At 49.4% G+C, this 16304-nt stretch overlaps 1 protein-coding gene across 9 annotated transcripts in view; it reads right to left on the reverse strand.

The window, feature by feature from the left end:
- Positions 1 to 16304, reverse strand: part of CTIF (cap binding complex dependent translation initiation factor) — a 394322-nt gene that overhangs the window by 199823 nt on the left and 178195 nt on the right. For all 9 annotated transcript variants that reach the window (XM_030925884.1, XM_030925883.1, XM_010385880.2 and 6 more), the window contains one exon: positions 10808 to 10884. In XM_030925884.1, coding sequence (XP_030781744.1) covers positions 10808 to 10884 — 77 coding nt within the window. The remainder of the gene's footprint in view (positions 1 to 10807; positions 10885 to 16304) is intronic.

The raw sequence follows: 16304 nt of genomic DNA on the forward strand, positions 1-16304 counted from the left end.
TGGGAGGCTGAGGTGAGAGGATTGCTTGAGGCCAGGGGTTCAAGACCAGCTTGGGGAATATGGCAAAACCCTGTTTTCTATAAAACAAAAAATAAAAACTTTAGCCAAGTGTGGCAGCATGTGCCTGTGGTCCCAGCTACTTGGGAGGCTGAGGTGGGAGGATCACTTGAGCCCAGCAGGTCAAGGCTGTCGTGAGCTATAACTGTGCCACTGCACTCTAGCCTGGACAAGAATGAGATCCTGTCTCACGAAAAAAAAAAAAAAAAAAAAAAGGCACAGGGCCAGGAGTATGAGGCTCAGCCTAGTACGACCGGGTGCCAGATCTGGGGAAGTAAAAACATACACAGGGGCAGCAGGCATGGCTGTCTTTCTAAAACCTTCTGGACAGGGCACATGGGCTGAGCTGAAGATACATGGGACACTGGTTATTTGCACTGAAAGCCCTGGCCAGCCTCCAACATGTCTTTCAGAACTGTCTTTCCCATTCCATGGTTAAGGAATGGAATATCCCCGAGATGTGTCCCTTTTCATCTTCATCCTTGCACTCTCTCTATCTAATACATTGTAGAGCTGAAATCAGCCCCATTTTATAGGTGAGAAACTGTGGGCCCTCAAAGTGTAAGAGAATTGCTCTGGACCACACCACAAGGATGGAAATCCAGATTCCATGCCTTTTGGTCCAGTGTTCTTTCCTTCCCGCACAGGAGTGAGTATCAGGACAGAGAGGGGATGCATGTTCTCTGAGGTTAGACTCAGAGCCGGACACAGGGTCAGGAATTCCCTTGTATCTCCCATCACATGGCATCTAATGGCATCCCTGCAGGCTGCACAACGGTGTCCTTGCGGACATATGAAGAATGGTTTGTCCAGGGCCCAAGATCCCCTGGCTGGTGAGAGATGAGCTGGTCTTGAAACCAGTGAGCCTCGCCCCGGGCCTGGGCTGCCCATCAGACACACTGTTCCCAGGGCTGGCTGGGCTGGCTTGGTGCCAGAGGCCAGGTTGCTTGGGGCTCCAGAGAGGAATGAAGGGTTGGGCGTTAGTGTTTGTGAGTCAATCCTCAAATGCCTAGCATTTCAGAAGAAGAGACTAGACCTCTGAGGAGGAGTAATGAAACCAGCTTGGGTGGCTGGTTCCCAAGGCGTCCATTCTACGTCCCATCCTAGATGCAGACCTTGGAGAAATAGCATTTATCTCTCCAGGGCCAGTTTCTCAGGGAGCAGCCCTCCTGCCCTCCAGGCAACTAGACATGTGCCCCTTGTCCTCTTCAATCACCTTTCTTGTCATTGGGTGTCCCTTCTTTGCTATTTAGGGCTTAAGGGGTCTGAAGAATTCTAATTGCTGGGGAAAAGGGGATTATCGTGATCGAGAAAGAGTAGTGCTCTGCTCTCCAACTGTGGGCACAGAACTAGGAGATGCCTGCTGCCTGGTGGGCACAGGGGGTTCCAGGGCTCTGCCAAAATGAGCTGCAGGCCACCTCTTTTCTTACTGTTTGGCTCCCATGTGGATGTGGGTCCCAGTGGGAGACGGCCCTCAGAGCCTTGTATTCCCATGAAGTGTGATGCTGGGAGGAAGTCCTGAGTGTGGGGATCGGGGGAAGGTATATCCCTCATGGGTGAGTTGTGGGCCAGCCTCGACAGGGCCACTCTCTGCAGCTTTTTCTGCCTAGGAGTGGGGCCTGAGGCAGCTGCATTGTGCAAAGGATTATTGGGACCATCATGATTTGTACAAAGCGTGGGGTTTTCTCTGGGATGTATCAGGGGCTCCATTTCAATCAAACATGGACCTGGACATCTGGCTTGAAGAAATGAGCTGCTCTTCTTTTCAAGAGAGAGCCTGCTTGGGGGTGGGCGTGAGGGAGGAGGAGAAGGATCCTAAAAATAATTCTTATCTGACTCATTTTGCTTAGAATCTGACAGGGCTGCCTGCCAGGTGGGGGTTTGCCTGTCCCATTTTCTTATCTATCTTTAGCAGGGACTTAATGAGGGCAATTTCCTTGCTGGGATGGAAAGACAAACCGTGGGCAAAGTGAGCATAGATCTGTCTCGCAGTCCCTGGGCTCCGGATGACAGGATGGCAATGACAGTCACTGCAGGGCTGAGCTGTCTGTGAGGGCCCCAGTGACAGTGGCCTCCCAGGATGGTGCAAATGAAGCAGTGATCGGCTCAGTCAAACCATGCAGGACAATGACCACTGGAAGAAGTGTCCCCCCTGCCCCCATCTCATCCCCTAGCAATGCTACCACCACACACGAACAAGATAAATCACTCAGACCTAAGATCCTGTTGCTTACAACATACTTCTTTATCTTCAGCATCTCTCTGCTCTGTTTTAAAGAACAAATACAATCGCTTCTCATTATTTATGGTAGTTGCATTCCATAAAGTTGCTGCAAATACTGAATTAGTGAACACTGAACTATTACTCCTAGGGGAAATGCGGGGTTAGGTTCCTGCAAGCCTCTGGTCACAACATTTTCACCACTGGATCAATACATAACCTCGTTTTGCGTGTGTTTTTGTTTAAAGACACCTTATTTAATACATATTGTTGATTTATTAACATTGAACTCATGGCCAACAGCGCTATAACTTATGCCTGAGTGATGCTTATCTAACACACACATTTTCTCTGGAAGGCACATTACAGCCTCCTTGCACTAAAGAACAGTAGACGGCACTTCAGTACTATGTTTAGGAGCCATTTAAAATAGCAAATTCACCAAGGAAAAGCACAAAAATGTGAAAAACATGGCAGTAAACAGAACCACGAGAAGGGTGCTTGCTTATAGTATGAGAGCTGAAACAAGGAGGCAGAGTGTTACTTTGGCCTCGATTGGGATCTTGCAGGTCAAGCAACTCAGATTTTTCACTGCTCTGTGTGTGTCAATGAATGACTGCAAAAACACCATGAGTATTGAGTGTGGTGTTAGAAATAAGTTTTACAAGTAGGTGAATGTGCAAATATGAATCAATGAGTAATAAGGATGGACTGCATTTCCAAAAGAGCTAACTTAACAACTCATGTGAATGAGCTGATGGATACATACAGGACTCCGACTAGGTTAATTCCTCATCAGTTCCTGGTGGGCAAGATCTGGGGGACCTGCTCATTTTTGTAGGATGAGGGACTCTACGACTGGTAGAGTGTTCTGAGGTGCTAAAAGGAGCAGCAAGTTCCAGATAGCAGCTGTGACTTAAAGAGAGGGGTGTTGGGAGGCACTTGGTATCCCCAAAGCCCTTGCCTATAAGCCCACATGTGAAAAGGAATGTGGGGCCTCCTGTAGTCATGGACAACCATCAAAGCCTTGGATAGAGAAGCCACAGCAGTGTCAAGGAGTGGGGCTTAAAAATATTAAAGACAATTCTAGAACCGTATTTTCGTATTGAGAGTGAGAAGGCAGAGGGACACGTGAGGCCACTGATAGGGCAGACAGCATAGAATTAAGAGGTGGCAAAAAGAAAGTAGACTTCTCCAACCACAAGTTTGCCTTCCACAAGAGAACAGGTACCAGCCCAGAAAAGGCAACTGCAGTTGCTGCATCTATCAGATGCTGAGGGCCTGGAAGAGATCACGGAGAGCAATGGGTGCTCTGAGTGCTCACCTTCATGCCCGGGGAATGGGGCGATATTGATATTGATTGGAGTAAAAGAAATCTTTACATGATGTCATAAATGGCCCCTTACCATGTCTGAGGAATCCTGGAGAACAGATATAAGGGTTAATTTCATGTCAACCTGACTGGGCTAGGGGGTGCCCAGTTAGCTGTTAAGACATTAATTCTAGGTGTGTCTGTGAGGATGTTTTGAGTCAGCAGACTCAGTAAAGATCGCTCTCCCAGTGTGGACGGGCACCATCCAATCTGCCAAGGGCCCAAACAGAACAAAAGGCAGAGGAGGGGTGACTTCACTGCCTCTTCTTGAGTGGCGACATCCATCTTCTCCTGCCCTTGGACATCCCATGCTGTAACATACGGTATGCTTACGGTCACACTGTGAACCTCATACCACATGCTCCTGCTTCTCGGCCTTTGGACTTGGGTTGATTACACCACTGGCTTTCCCCGTTCTCTAGCTTGCAGCAGATGGCAGACTGTGGGACTTCTTGGTCTCCATAATCTCATGAGCCAATTCCCATGATAAATCTCTCTGTCTTCCTCTCAATATATCCTATCGGTTCTGTTTCTCTGGAAAACTCTGACTAATGCAACAAATGTGTTAGAGACTGTAGCTAGGTATATACAGCCTAATTTTCAAAAATTGGAAAAATATAGATATCATTTCTCCAAGAGAGATTCCCAAACAGATGGTTTGGAAGAAAAAAGGTGACCACGAATAGCTAGCACAGGTGCACACAGACCAAGTCATGGCCAGACCAAATCTATGTCCTTTTTTGAAACAGTTACTAGCCTGACACATTTAGGGAACCCTGAAAACATCAAGGTTGAAGAGGTAGCTGGGTATGGTGGCTTGTGTCTATAATCCCAGCTACTTGGGCGGTTGAGGCCAGAGGACTGCTTGAGGCCAGGAGTTTGAGACCAGTCTGAGCAATGTAGCAAGACTCCATCGCTACCAATCAATCAATCAATAAAAATGAAATTAGCCAGGTGTGGTGGCGGGTGCCTATAGTCCCTAGAACTACTCAGGAGGCTGAGGCAGGAAGAGTGCTTGAGGCCAGGAGTTCAAGGCTGTAAGGAGCTATTATTGCACTACTGCACTCCAGCCTGGGTGACACAGCAAGACCCTGTTGCTAAAAAGAAAAAAAAGTTTGAAGGGGTGTTTCAAGGGGTTTGTCACGTCACTTCATCCTGGGACCTGCCTTATTCTTTACATTTTTTTTAAATTCAGATATAATTCACACACTACAAAATTCACTCCTTTAAAGTATATAATTGAGTGCTTTTTAGTTTATTCACAAAGCTCCATACCCATCATCACTAACTCCAAATGTCCTGCTTGTTTTTATCAGTGACTTAGATGATGTTACAGAGAGTTTGCAAAATCCAATCTGATGACTGACACTTAGGGTCTGGGTTCACATTGGCAGAGGAAGAAAGGGAGGGATAAAATTCTTTTTATTGGGTTTTTTTTTCCCCAGACAGAGTTTCACTCTTGTTGCCCAGGCTGGAGTGCAATGGCGTGATCTCAGCTCACCGCAACCTCTGCCTCCCAGGTTCAAGCGATTTCTCCTGCCTCAGCCTCCCAAGTAGCTGGGATTACAGCCATGCGCCACCACGCTCGGCTAATTTTGTATTTAGTAGAGATGGGGTTTCTCCATGTTGATCAGGCTGGTCTCGAACTCCCGACCTCAGGTGATCTGCCTGCCTCGGCCTCCCAAAGTGCTGGAATTACAGGCACGAGCCACCATGCCTGGCTCCCAAATTCTTAATTGGTTCTACATTTAGAGGACACCAAGCCACAGTCACAGTCAATTGCAGGACAGAGGCAGCAAGCACTGCTGTAGGCTGCGGCCACCCTGCAACATCCAGCATGGGGTCCACTCCGCACGCCAGGTGGATGACTCGCTCCCCTGCCTCTCGTCCTGCAGAGCCATTTGACGCTAACTGGGCTGGCTAAGGTGTTTTTTTCTTCTTCCTTTCAATCTGCTTTGCACATGGAGTAAATTAACCGTTCTGAGACCTCACTTAATGAAACAAATTAATTTGTAGAACGGCTCTCTTGTCTCCCTGGCCGCACAGGCACGGTGCGATGGACCACTAATGCCTCCATTAGCCACCTCCGCTGATGGTTAAGAGGCCAGGCTTTGGAGCCTGCAGGGTCTACTGACATTGCTGACAGTCGGGCGGGATCATCTGGAGCCTGCAGGCTCCAAAGGGCTTTTCCCTTCTATGTAGTTCGGTTGGGGGTGGTGGCTGCTGTAAGCACCACCCACCTGGCTCTGTTTCTAGGGAGCCATGTGGGGGCGACTTCTGGGGATGTGGGGAATCCCTGGCTCTAGAGCCTGCTTAGCTGCAGAGGAGCATTTAGAGGACACCAAGCCAGAGTCATGGTCAATTGCAGGACAGAGGCAGCAAGTGCCGCTCCTCTCATCCCAACACCCTCACATCTCCCAAATCCTCCTGGAAGTCGCACTAGTAGTTCAAGCCCCACCTCCACCATGAAGCATTCTGGAGCATCTCCCAGGATGGCTGCTTTCTCTAAGCCTCCTCCCTGTTAACACGTGGATGCCTGACAGTCATGCATAGCATTCTGGTTGCTTCTGGAGTCAAGGCTCCATTGTGCAAGCTACAGCTCAGGCCCTGGAGAACAGGGGCCACACCCTGTACTTCCGGTGTTCTGGGGAGCACAGCATATGGCACAGGGTACAGCCCAACCAATCCCAGTAGGAGAACTGAACAGTGCTTCACTGAGGTGTCTGATGCGATACGCTGCCCAGATCCCCTTCAGGAGCGAGGCACTGCCACCCGGCTGCTAGAAGTGCTGTGCAGACAGCCCTCAGCTGCCAACCCCTAAGGCAACTGCTCTGGGCAAAGAGCGCAGCCCTACCCAAGGTCACGCTCCCTTCCTCGGGCAGTCCCCGCCTGATGACCAACAGACATGGGGGTATCAAGGCCTGCCCCCTTACCCCATCTTGGGACAGCTCTTAAAGAGTCACCCCAACTTCAAAACCTTCCCTACAGGCTCAGAACTCTCTAAGACTGCACTGCAGCCCAACTTCTCTCTGCCGATACCGCTTCTTTTTCTGATCTTCTGCCAGTATTGATACCAAGGGCAATCCTTTAAAAGCGGTGGCTGATAATCACTGTCCCAGAGCCTGCTTCCCAGGGAGCTCAGGCTACAACATCCATTCATTGCCTTAATGTGTTCATCTCTTAAACGCAGCCAGGGTGTGGTGGGGAGAGAAAATATCCTCCCCAGCGGTGAGGGACCTCACTCAGGGTCAACTTGGGCAGTGCGCCAGGTCTCTGGCCCTCTAGGGAGTTTGCTCTTCTGGTCTGTGTGCTCTGGGCAGAAAGCTTTGAGGGGAGGGGGACGAACCTTAGCAGCCCTCGTTCCAAACAACAGGCCTCCAACTCGTGTGGGGCCAGAGCATCGGAAGGCATGCTGCTCTTTGAGGAATGCATGGAACACTCATTTAGCACATTTGTGTCACAAAATGCATAATTTTGTCTGAAATCAGCAATTGTCTTTTCTTAGCTTCCAAAAACAAACAAGTGGTTACTAGTTGTTCAAATGTCAAGAACATTCTTAAGGAGGAAACCTTTGAACTGTACATGAGCTTAATTTTTTTTTTGCAAAATGGAAAAAAGATATCCACAACTTACTAGACGCAGCCCATGGCATCAGGAGCAGAGTCCAGAGGTGGCCACTCTGAAGGGGCCTCTTTCCCTGCCAGCCCAGGCTCTGCCCCCTCTGACAGTGTGGGTAGGGCTTTAAAAGTGGATCCAGGGGAAGGAACAATTGATCCTGGCGGCCTGCCCCTGGAGGGAATGCAGGGCAAAGCTTTCTGGGTTTGCTGCCATGATCACAGGACAAAAGTTCCCCACTCACTGCAGACACCTGCGCTCCACACTTACCTTGAAAGCCTTCCTGAGCACCTAGGACCCCCTCTGACCTGTAGAGTGGGCCAGCACTAAGACCATGTTTCTAGGTGCTTTATAAGAATTAGGTCCTTTCAGTTCCCTGACTAGTGAACCCATTTCATAGAAGAAGGGACAGAGCTTTCAAGAAGTGACATAATTGGCAAGATCATAGCATGAGTGAGTAGAGGAGGTGGGATTTCCATCCAGCTCCTAATTCCAGGGCATGTCCCTAAACTGCTATATTATTCAGCTTGCTAACAGCCTCAGACTCAAACAAGTGGAAAATAAAAACAGCAAGGCACATAAAACCCCTGACAGTGCAGCTGCAACTGGGAAATGACACAGACTTCGATGAAGACTAGGATTCTAGGTCCCAATCTGAAAATCCCTGCTCCAGGCTATGGGAAATTGCACACTCCTAGCTTCAGCAATATGCCCAGGCTGCCTGGAGTTTGCAACTGTCAGACACCAACTCCAGCCACTTTGCAGGAAGATGGAAAGCCACAGACTCCTCTCCATTCCAAGAAGAGGAACCGAGCCACCAGGGGGGATATAGCTGGTCCCTTCCTTTCACGTGTCGGGGGGAGATCAGAGGCTGGCACAGATGCTGGCTGTGCCCTTTGGCCACCAAATCTGATTCTGGTCACTTCTCCCTTTGCCGCCATGCATACCCAGGAAATGCAAGCCCCTCCCAGTGTGGTTTAAGCCCAGAATACTAGGAAGGTGAACGTGCTGCACACAAGTATGGACTTCCAAGGTCAAACGTGTAGGTTTGACACTTAGCAAGGCTACTACTATGGGTCATTAGCTGGGAAGGTTAGGGGTCAACCTGATAACATTCTGCAGCTGCTCTTTGAATGTCAGAATCCCATGATTTCCCAAAATGGACTCAGGAGATCCCTGCTTGTAGACAAAAAGATCCTTAAATTATATGGCTGCCTGCTCTTCTGAAAGTCCCCATCACCTGGGAACTCCAGGACAGCTCCAGGCTGTGAGTGAGTAATGGATTCTACTGCATCCAGAAGGGGAATTCGAGTGGGGCACCCCAGCCAGCACATGCTCCGTGTTCAGGCATGGCTGCTGCTCTGACTTGCATAGTCTTGCCCCAAACGGTCAAGATGTTTGCTCCATCAGTCTGTCTTTGGTCCAACTGAAAATTCTGTTCTTCCATCCAAGCTGACTTCCTCTAGTCTGGGTCCCTGTGGACATGGAGGCAGCGGCCCCTCATGTCTCCATATAAATCTTTCATGAGTTTCACGGCACGATGTTCCTTCCCTCCGGCCTCCTCTTCCCTGGCCCCAGCCCTCCAGCACTCCTCACAGGACATACTTTCCACCCCTTTAATCATCTTTATTGCCTCACTTTGGACCCTGGCCTGTCCACATCCTTTGGGAGGTGTGCTGACCTAACCCGGGCATTGGTGAATGTGAGCGCGGCTCAGCGGAAGCTCGGCTTCCCAGCCGTTGCATGCCACGCTCCTCTTCCTACATCCCTGGGTCACGCTGCTGCTTTCCGGAGGCCTGCCACTGTCCCGGGTCTTCCTGCTGAGGGAGGTGACCTGGCCCAGAAATGGACATGCAGGCTGACTTGGATGCTGGGCGGCAGCCTGCCATTGCCTGGGCGTGGAGAGGTGGGGCAGAGGGTAACTTCTCATCAGGAAGCTGGGGGACTCTCCACACCTCCCAGACACACACTCTGGGTCTTCCCTGCCATCAGAGACTACAGAGTCAAGGGCAGAGGACATAAAGCCTTTGTTCTCACCGACATCTCCAAGGCCCCTGTGAACCCTATTCCTTCTTGAGGGGTGCTGCCTCCTTCTTCCCTCTACCAGGAACCCAGAAACCAGGAATTTGCCTCTGTGATGCTGCACGGCAAAAAGGCAGCACACATGATGCAATAAACTATACTCTGGTCAAGGCAGGAACAGGACTGGGTCCACCTCTCCCTGTTCAGTGTTCCTTTTTGATGCCTGGTGCTTCTACAGAAAGTGTCTGGTGGTTCTGATTTCTAAGCCAGGACCCTGCCTTCTTCCCAAGATACTTATACTTTTGCCATCCTCTGTGAATGTGTTCAGATCCACTTAACCTATCAGTGGATGACAAGGCAGTCTGGGTACCCAGGCCTACATCCACCCCGAGAGTTGCAGTCACCACCTAACAATCCCTACTCAGGGAGTGCATGCGTAGGGAAGGATCAAAGACCCTGGTCTCAGCCTAAGGAGGTGGCTAGCCAGCCTGAGTACAGGCAATCCTAGGGTTCTGAGCAAGGCATGTCCACCGGCTGTTTCTTGGCCCTTGGAGAACATTCTCTGTTCATTAAAGGTAGAACCAAAAGCTGTCATCTTTATCTAAGAATACATTCCCTATAGAGGAACACCTCATTTTAATTCCTCAGGCATAAGCCTTTGTGTTCATCCTTTTTTTGGTATTTCCATCCAGAAATAATTTATGCATGTTCAAGCAAAAAATATACTCTAACTCCCCCTTTTGCATAAATGGGCACACATAAGAAACATTGCTCTGCACCTGAAGTTTTTAACTTAAAATATATCTTGAAGCTCTCCCCTTATAAGAAAGCCTTTTTGAAAATAAACGCACACATTCTCAGGATGCTCAATTTCAGCTGCATGTTCCTATCCAGGGCTACCTCGTTGCCCCTTTCCTGGCCCCATTGTTACCCAGGACTCTGAGCTCCACAGGAGATCCCAGTTTCTGCCTTAGTTTAAGTGGGTTCCCCCAGGAATTTGGGAGCAGTAGCATGTGCCATTGCTGATCTCTGTGTTGCCTGTGACAGCAGAGCCAGCACGCATGAGGGACAACTCGCAGTGACCAGGGAGGAGGAAAACAGATACTCTTGTACTTGTGAGCTCCAGGAGCCTCCTGGAGGCCATGTCTCCAAACACACAGCCAGCTAGTCCTATTTTTTGAGGAGCACTATTGTTGCTTTGAGGTCAGTGGAAAAAGCATTATTCCTCCTGAACTGCAAAGCCTGGGCACTGCCTGACCCCCAGGAAGAGGCAGTGGTGATGGTGGGCTCTCGGTCAAACGCCTGAAGGGAGCCAACCCCTAGGCCAACGAGAGAAGTGGAGCTGCCACTCTGCCCATGGGGGAATCCCCAACCAGTAGCCAACCCACGATGCTACCAACCCCGTCTCATCAGGACCAGCTGGTGACTGGGAAAAGCAAAATGCAGGCCAAAGCTAATGTTGCTACAGATGACAGAAGCAGGAAAGGAAAACCCAAAGCTCATGACGAAGTCTCTCCTACCTTCGATCATTTCTCCTCCTGCGGAACAGCTTCTTGGTGTGTGCGATCTCCACTTCATGGGGCATCGGGTGGTAGCCCTGTGTCATGCGGGGAGGAAGGGGATCATTAGTAACTCCCGAAAGAGAGCAAAGCACCTCTGGGACTGCACTAAGTACACCAGCATCTAAGACAGAAAGACATCAAGAGTTTGGAGAGACTAGATTCTGACCACCAAATCCAGACTGAAAAAGGAAAAACAGTAGTCAATGAACTTCCTACCAGGCAATGATGCTGGAATTACAGAATCAAAGAACAGTAGGGACAATGAGGACCTTAGAATCCAATATGTCCAAGTCCTTGAATTACAGATGAGACATTCAAATCTGGAAAGATGAACAAGCTGGTTCAAGGTTTTGCAGAGAATGAGCAGCAGAGCTGGGGCCAGGTTCTGCAGCTCACTGGCTGTGCATCCCAGGGCAAGTTACTTCTCTAAGCACAAGTTCCATAACAAAATGGGAACATTAACCTTCTTCTCTGGGCTGCTAGAGGACCAAGGAGGTGAAACCTGAAAGCCCTAAGCCCTGTGAAGAGGAAATTTGTCTCCTAAACCTAGTCCAGGCACCCCCAGTGAAATTTTTACCCAAGATCTTCTTTCCCTATATAGTCTAGGGAGTATTTAGGAAAACATGAAAATAGCTAAATTACTTTTTCAACATTATTATTATTTATTATTATTATTATTATTATTAGAGACAGGGTCTTGCTGTGTCACCCAGGCTGGAGCACTGTGGTACAAACACGGCTCACTGCAGCCTTGACCTCCTGAGCTCAAGCAATTCTCCTGCCTCAGCCTCCCATGTAGCCAGTATCATAGGCATGCATCATCACACCTGGCTCATTTTTTGATTTTTTGTAGAGATGGGGTCTCACTTTGTTGCCCAGGCTTCTTTTTCAACTTTAAAGGAGGAACTGGGGAAAATTCTAAGGATAGTATTTTGTGTATTGTCACCATGACAGCAACTATTTATACATCTACATCAAGGTTGGAGAGAGGCCCTCGACTTGCAACCCAGGGCCGATCCTGCAAATGCAGAATCACAGGCAGAGCTATTTGTACAACCGGGGTTGATGGCCAGCTCTGCTCTTCCTACCTTTTCCCATCCCTCCTCCAACAGAAAAGTGTGTTCTGGTGTGGACATGACAGAGAACACCACCATGCACTACCATTCCATTATGAGCAGCCTGGGGTGGAGTAGGGGGTACCTAGACTTGGAGTCAAGTGGGAGAGAGTGGACTGGCTTCGACCTGGGATACCTGGGTACAAGCCTGGATGCAGAGCCTGCAGCCTGAGGGTGATCCCTACCCACCTGCAGGGACCTGTGCATGCGCTTGATGAGGGGAAGACACAGGGTCCAGGCTGCTGGAAAGCGGTCAGAGGGGGTCCATTTTTGCCCACTCCCCACCTTACAGGCAGGGAGCCCAAGGCCCAGAGTGGCCACACAGTGAGTTAGAGATTGCAGTCCTGTGGGTCGCACCCTGTGGTGGGGCACATGCAGCCCTCTGGATTCAGCCTCCATAAAGGAGGGTCTCACTGTTTCGCCTTCACAGGGCTCAGCCCCCAAGCTCGTGGTTGAAACTGACCACCCTGGCTGTGCTGGGACTGGCCAGTTCTGGGGAGCTTCCCAGAGAGGTAATGGGAGAACAACAGACTCAGGAGGACACAGGGACCTTGGAGTTATGGCCACTTGACCTGGACTGGATTGAGTGCAGGGAGGGAGTGACACATTTCAAAATATATTTTAATAACAATCCTTTCCTCTCACCCCTGTCTCTCTTGCCTCCAACAATCTAGCCAAGAAAGCATGAATGAATTCCGGGCTCCAGGCAGCCACAATGGGCCTCTGGGGCCTTAGGATGTGCTTTGTTTAATGGTTTTCTCAAAGGATATTATTTGTTTTCTTTAATACAAAACACAAATAAGGAAAAACACCAAGTCTTCCCCTCTCATTTCCCCTCTCCCACCCTCACTAGGCTCTGGGCTGGCCCCCTTCCCTCCTTCCCTCCCTCCCTGCCTCTCCAGGTCACTTCAGGAACACGCTGGGTGTGCCCCAAGGAGACAATGGACAGGAAGCCGAGGCTCCTCGCTCCGGCAGCGGGGACTAGGATCTCTGCTCTGAGGCCAGGCAGAGGGAACTGGCCATAGCCCCTGGTGTAACACGAGCCTAGGGGGTGCCAGCCTCCTCGGTCTGGGCCTCCAACCCTGGGCTTTAATCCACTTCCTGGCCTCCTTACCTGCACACAGGCAGCAGCCATGGGGAGCTAACCTTGTCCCAAGACTCAGTGTGGCTCAATGGGGCACACCAGGCCACTCAGGCCTTCTCATGAAGCCACTGATACGTCCGCTGTGTCTACCCATCCATCCATCCCAGAACAACTCATATACATGTAGTATATGTGTATAAACCATATGTGTAGTATATGTGTATAAACCATGACAGTGGTTAGAGGCCTGTGCTCTAGAGTTAGACTGTGAATGTCAGATCCTGGCTCTTCCTCTTGATGGCTGTGTGACTGAGTAGATGACCTAACCTCTATGTGCCTCAGTTTCCATATCTGTAAAATGGAGATAAATAGCATCAGGCTGCTAGAATCCTTGTGAGGATTAAATGAGTTCAGAAACATGTAAAGAACATAGGATAATGCCTGATACATAGTAAGCCTCATTGTCATTATCACTGTCATCGATGCCATCATCATCATCATTGTCATCATCATCATCATCGTTATCTTTCCTGTGATCCTGACACACTGCTCAGGGCTGAGTGTGCCAGGACAAACAAGGCAGCACAGGCACCTGCCCTCATGGAGCCCCCAGCCTTGGAAAAAGAGTCCAGCAGGAGGTGATTGGCAGGGAGGGAGGGCATGGGAAGCTCAGGCCATGGAAGGAAGAGAGAATCTGCACAGTGCTGGTGGTCCAGGGTGGTGTGCTGGGGGAGGTTCTATTTTACGCTCTTTTTGGCCTGAGGCTGGCAGACTATAGTGAGGCAAAAAATCAGTGGAACAAAGTGACAGAGGTGACAGAACAAAGCCTTGCACCCTCCGAGGTCCTCCCTCTCCAGGAACAATCCAGGCCAGGGCTATAGAGGGCTGGTCCTACCTATAAGGCCACGTGGAGCCTCAGCCTCAATGTGGCATCCAGGTGAATAAATGAATGAACCTTGCTGCCTTCCCTGGGGCCTTTTACATAGAACTTCTGGCACTGGGAACCTCCTCCTGCATGCAATAGGGGGCACTGTGTTGACACAAGCTCCATTGAGAACCCCTCAAAATCAGCCACCTTGTTTTTCTAACTCAAGATGGTATCTGGTACCAAGACACACATACAACTCAGGGTACTGCCTACACTTCTTCCAAAACAAGAACACTTAGGTGTTAACAGGCAGCAAGTGTGAGGCCAGCAGAAGAAAGGAGAAAGTCTGTACTAAGCCATACACCTGTCACCAGATGTGCAGCTCACGCAGGTTGGCAGAGCTTCTTTAAAGTCATTGGTGAGAGGTAAGGTAATATGTGAGTGGTCTTGGCAGCACTGTTCATAAGAGTCAAAACATGGCAACAACCTAGTGCCTATCCACTGATGACTGGATAAATAAATTGTGGTACATCTATACAATGGAATATTATATGGCCATAAAGGGGAAGGAGGTTCTGAGCGACACTACAACACGAATGAACCTTGAAAACATCAGTTCAGGGAAAGAAGCTAGTTACAAAGGACCACAGAGTATATGATTTCAGTTTTTAAGAAACGTCCAGAACAGGCATATCTGCAGAGATGGAAAGTAGATTAGTGGTTGTCAGGGACTGGGAAGAGGGAGAATGAAGAATGACTGCTAATGGATGCTGCGTTTCTTTTGGGGTGATAACAACATTCCAGAATTAGACAGTAGCGATGGTTGCACAACCTCGTGAACACACTAAAAACCACTAAGATGGATACTGTGAAAGGGTGAGGATCATGGTATGTAAATTATATCTCAATTAAAAAGGTGAAAAATATCTGGGGGCAGTATATTCCAGGTAGAGGGAATGGCATGTGTTCAGAGGAAGAAAAAAAGGAGAATGAGGAAGAGGAGAAGGAGGAAGAGGAAGAAAGAAAGGAGAAGGAAGAGGAGGACAAGGAAAAGAAGGAAGAGGAAAAGAAGAGAAGATCAGTCCAAATGAAAAGTGGCCCCCACCATTTAATCTCAAAGAAACAGCTGCCCTAAAACATTATCTGTTAAGATAGGGCTGGAAAAGGTGGCATGTCCAAGACAAGTGGCACCCAATGACAGGAAGGTCCAGTCCAATATGTTCCTGAAATCTGGAAAAAGTATAAGTTGTTGCTTCTGGTGGCCTGGTCAGGGGAGATAATATTCTGACTTTAGACCAAAGACCCCCTCCTTGCTTTTTAGAAAGGATAGATCCCTTGAGTGGTAAATGGGAAATGCATCCTTTAGAAGCACATACAGTGGTCTTTGCTTTAATTCTTCGCTCAACAAATCCTTCTACTACGCGCTTTGAAAGGGCCCCATGTAGACATCAGTCCAGGTATGAGTATCCCCTCCAGCCCCTGCACTCCCCACAAGAGAGAACCAGCCCTTGGGGTTCCCAGCTGGCTTTTTGTGTGTCTGGTCTACCTGAGTCAGATGAGCCTCTGTGGCACACAGGAACTATCAGGCCCTGCCTGCTTTTCCCCAACCTCTCTGCATGAGAACCATTCTCCCCTGAGCTCTGAGACCTGGCTGCAGTTCCCCGTCTGTCTAACGTCTGACCACTTCCGGTAACTAAATGAGCCTGAGAGACAAGTAGATTATATAAACCAAGCCTCTCCAGGGAGGGAGGGAAGCTAAAACTCCTTCCACACGCAGTGCCGGCAGAGTACACGTGGAACACACACGCGCACACACACTCCTGTCCTGAGGTCAGTGCTTGTGGAAGACACGACACTGAGGGGTGGCATGTTATTGCTGGTTGCAAAAACATGTTATGTAAAATCAGCCCATTCCAGGGCAGGCTGAGGCTGGTATCTCACAACCCAGTGTGGTGGGTATTTCCGAGGGATTAAGGGCAGGCCCAGCAGAGCTCTGGTCCCAGAACATGAGCCTCAGACAGTTATTAATCCTAGCTGGGAGTGCAAGGGCCTTGCCATGTGATGACAGCCATAAAAACATAATAATTCTTGAATCTGGGGGTGAGGGGATGGGAAGGGAGGGCAAAACAAACAGTGAGCAGAAAGCATGTGTGCCGGGCAGCTCTGTGACCAGCTGACACTGTGATAGGAGCGATACGCCTTCCCTAGACAACAGACTCCCAGCCACCCACCCATCCATGCCTCCACCCCCCATCCCTCCATGCACCTGCAATCTCATAAATATTGTTGTTTCAGGCACTGTGGATACAATACTGAAATAGAAAGGCAATATGCTTGTTCTTACAAAGCACACTTTCTAATGAAAGGAGAGAGGCAACAAAGTATATC

The sequence above is a fragment of the Rhinopithecus roxellana genome, chromosome 21, assembly GCF_007565055.1.
Source record: "Rhinopithecus roxellana isolate Shanxi Qingling chromosome 21, ASM756505v1, whole genome shotgun sequence".
Lineage (NCBI taxonomy): Eukaryota > Metazoa > Chordata > Mammalia > Primates > Cercopithecidae > Rhinopithecus > Rhinopithecus roxellana.